The sequence below is a fragment of the Thunnus maccoyii genome, chromosome 7 (genome assembly GCF_910596095.1).
Source record: "Thunnus maccoyii chromosome 7, fThuMac1.1, whole genome shotgun sequence".
In the NCBI taxonomy this organism is placed as follows: Eukaryota; Metazoa; Chordata; class Actinopteri; order Scombriformes; family Scombridae; genus Thunnus; species Thunnus maccoyii.
In genome coordinates this window covers 35,070,780-35,072,793 of record NC_056539.1, presented here as the reverse complement: position 1 = coordinate 35,072,793, position 2,014 = coordinate 35,070,780, and the positions used below count along the sequence as shown (strand labels likewise).

Below are 2,014 nucleotides of genomic sequence, written 5' to 3'. Positions count from 1 at the left end.
GACGGCAACCCCACCCCCCCTTCACATGGAAAGTTTCATTTCTGTGTAAAGTATGTGTGAGTTCAGTGTGTGTGTGTGTGTGTGAACACTGAGGCTTTCCGTTTCTGTTTCCAGCGTTGCACCAGTGAACCTGGATGAACTCTCAAACAGAAAATATGCGGATGTTTGGCAGCGGGACAGTTAAAGGTTTCAGGCCAAGAAACGAAACTCAGAGAGAAACACAAACAGAAACAGACGGAGAGAAGAAATGAAACAGAAACTCAAACACAGACAAAGAATCAGAAAGAGAGACAAAGAGAAGAGAATAAAGGAAATAAAAAGACAAATACACTCAGAAAGTGGCTTCTCACTCTTTCCTGAACTCCTGCCAGCTGCTGGCACACAGCTGGCACAGGCCACGCCCCCGCCCAACTGTCTGAGCTGTGATTGGCTCAGTGTGTGTTCAGGGGCAGAGCTACAGTCTCTCCAGACTCCTGCCAGCAGCCAGCGGCCTCCTCCAGCTCTGAGCCCTGACTCACACCCCTCAAACAGATCACTCCCTGACCATCACAAACTAATCAATATTTTCATCATTGATTAATCTGAAGTAATTGATTAGTTGTTTGGTCCATAAAATGTCAGAAAATGGTGAAAAATGTGGATCAGATGAAGTTCTCAAATGTTGTTTTGTCTACAACTCAAAGATCTTCAGTTTACTGTCAGAGAGACGAAAGAAACCAGAAAATATTCACATTTAAGAAGCTGCGATCAGGGAATTTGGACTTTTTTTCTTTAAAATGGCTCAAAAAGATTAATTATCAAAACAGTTGGTGATGAATTTGATGGTGATGAACAGGACTGACTCAGCCTTCTTATCTTTATACTAACTTCACAGTGCCTGACTCCACCTGACTCCACCTGACTCCACCTGACTCCACCTGACTCCCAGCTAATCCAACATGGGCACAGACGTGGAGCTCAGACTGCAACAAGCCTGCAACCGCCTAGCAACTAACGACCTGTCACTCAAAGCAGCCACATCCTTAATTACGCAGAACTTTACAACTTTACAGGCCATTTAAGGAACTGCAGGTATTGGCTTCATTTTTCAGCCCCAGAAGTTGCTGCTTGTTTTCAACACATCGATGTCCAAGAAGAACCCCGCAGCCCTGCAGCCCCGCAGCCCTGCAGCTCTGCAGCCCTGCAGCCGTCACACAGCAGCCCTGCAGCTCTGCAGCCCTGCAGCCCTGCAGCCGTCACACAGCAGCCCTGCAGCCCCGCAGCCGTCACACAGCAGTGCTGCAGCCCTGCAGCCCTGCAGCCGTCACACAGCAGCCCTGCAGCTCTGCAGCCGTCACACAGCAGCCCTGCAGCCCCGCAGCCCTGCAGCCGTCACACAGCAGTGCTGCAGCCCTGCAGCCGTCACACAGCAGTGCTGCAGCCCTGCAGCCCTGCAGCCGTCACACAGCAGCCCTGCAGCCCCGCAGCCCTGCAGCCGTCACACAGCAGCCCTGCAGCCCTGCAGCCGTCACACAGCAGCCCTGCAGCCCTGCAGCCGTCACACAGCAGTGCTGAAAACTCTTCTGCACTCTGAGTTCACATTTTTAGCATGAAGGCCAGCCGACCTTTGAGCCCGTTTCCTTCCTCCAGAAAGTGCTGCGAGTGCTTTGAGATAATTTATTTTCACACTGTGATGAAATCCAGGAAGTAGAGTCAGTATCAGGAGTATCTCATACTGATCATAAATACACATTAACGATGTAAGTTAACAATGAGCGATGCTGAAGAAGGACTGATAAAGGAATGAAAACAGGATGCGTTTCGTGGTAACTGTGGCGGCGCCGACATGTTTGATTCCTTTTTTAAATTTGAACTTTAAGACACTTTCAGCCGGTCGACCGACTCGGTAAAAAAGGAGCAAACACAGATCGAGCTGCTTATAAAGCGTCTCTGGTTTTTAATGAGAAATGAGACTTTTAGGAGTTACTGAAGCATCTGTGACTCAGCGTCAGGAATCCTGTTGACAACATCTCAG

The 2,014-nt window shown here is 49.2% G+C and overlaps 1 protein-coding gene across 1 annotated transcript; it reads left to right on the top strand.

The window, feature by feature from the left end:
• Positions 1–1,124: 1,124 nt before the first annotated feature.
• On the top strand, positions 1,125–1,592 carry LOC121899894 (keratin-associated protein 9-1-like). The gene has a single exon (XM_042415660.1). The coding sequence runs from the start codon at positions 1,125–1,127 to the stop codon at positions 1,590–1,592; it is 468 nt and encodes a 155-aa protein (XP_042271594.1).
• The last annotated feature ends 422 nt before the right edge of the window (positions 1,593–2,014 follow it).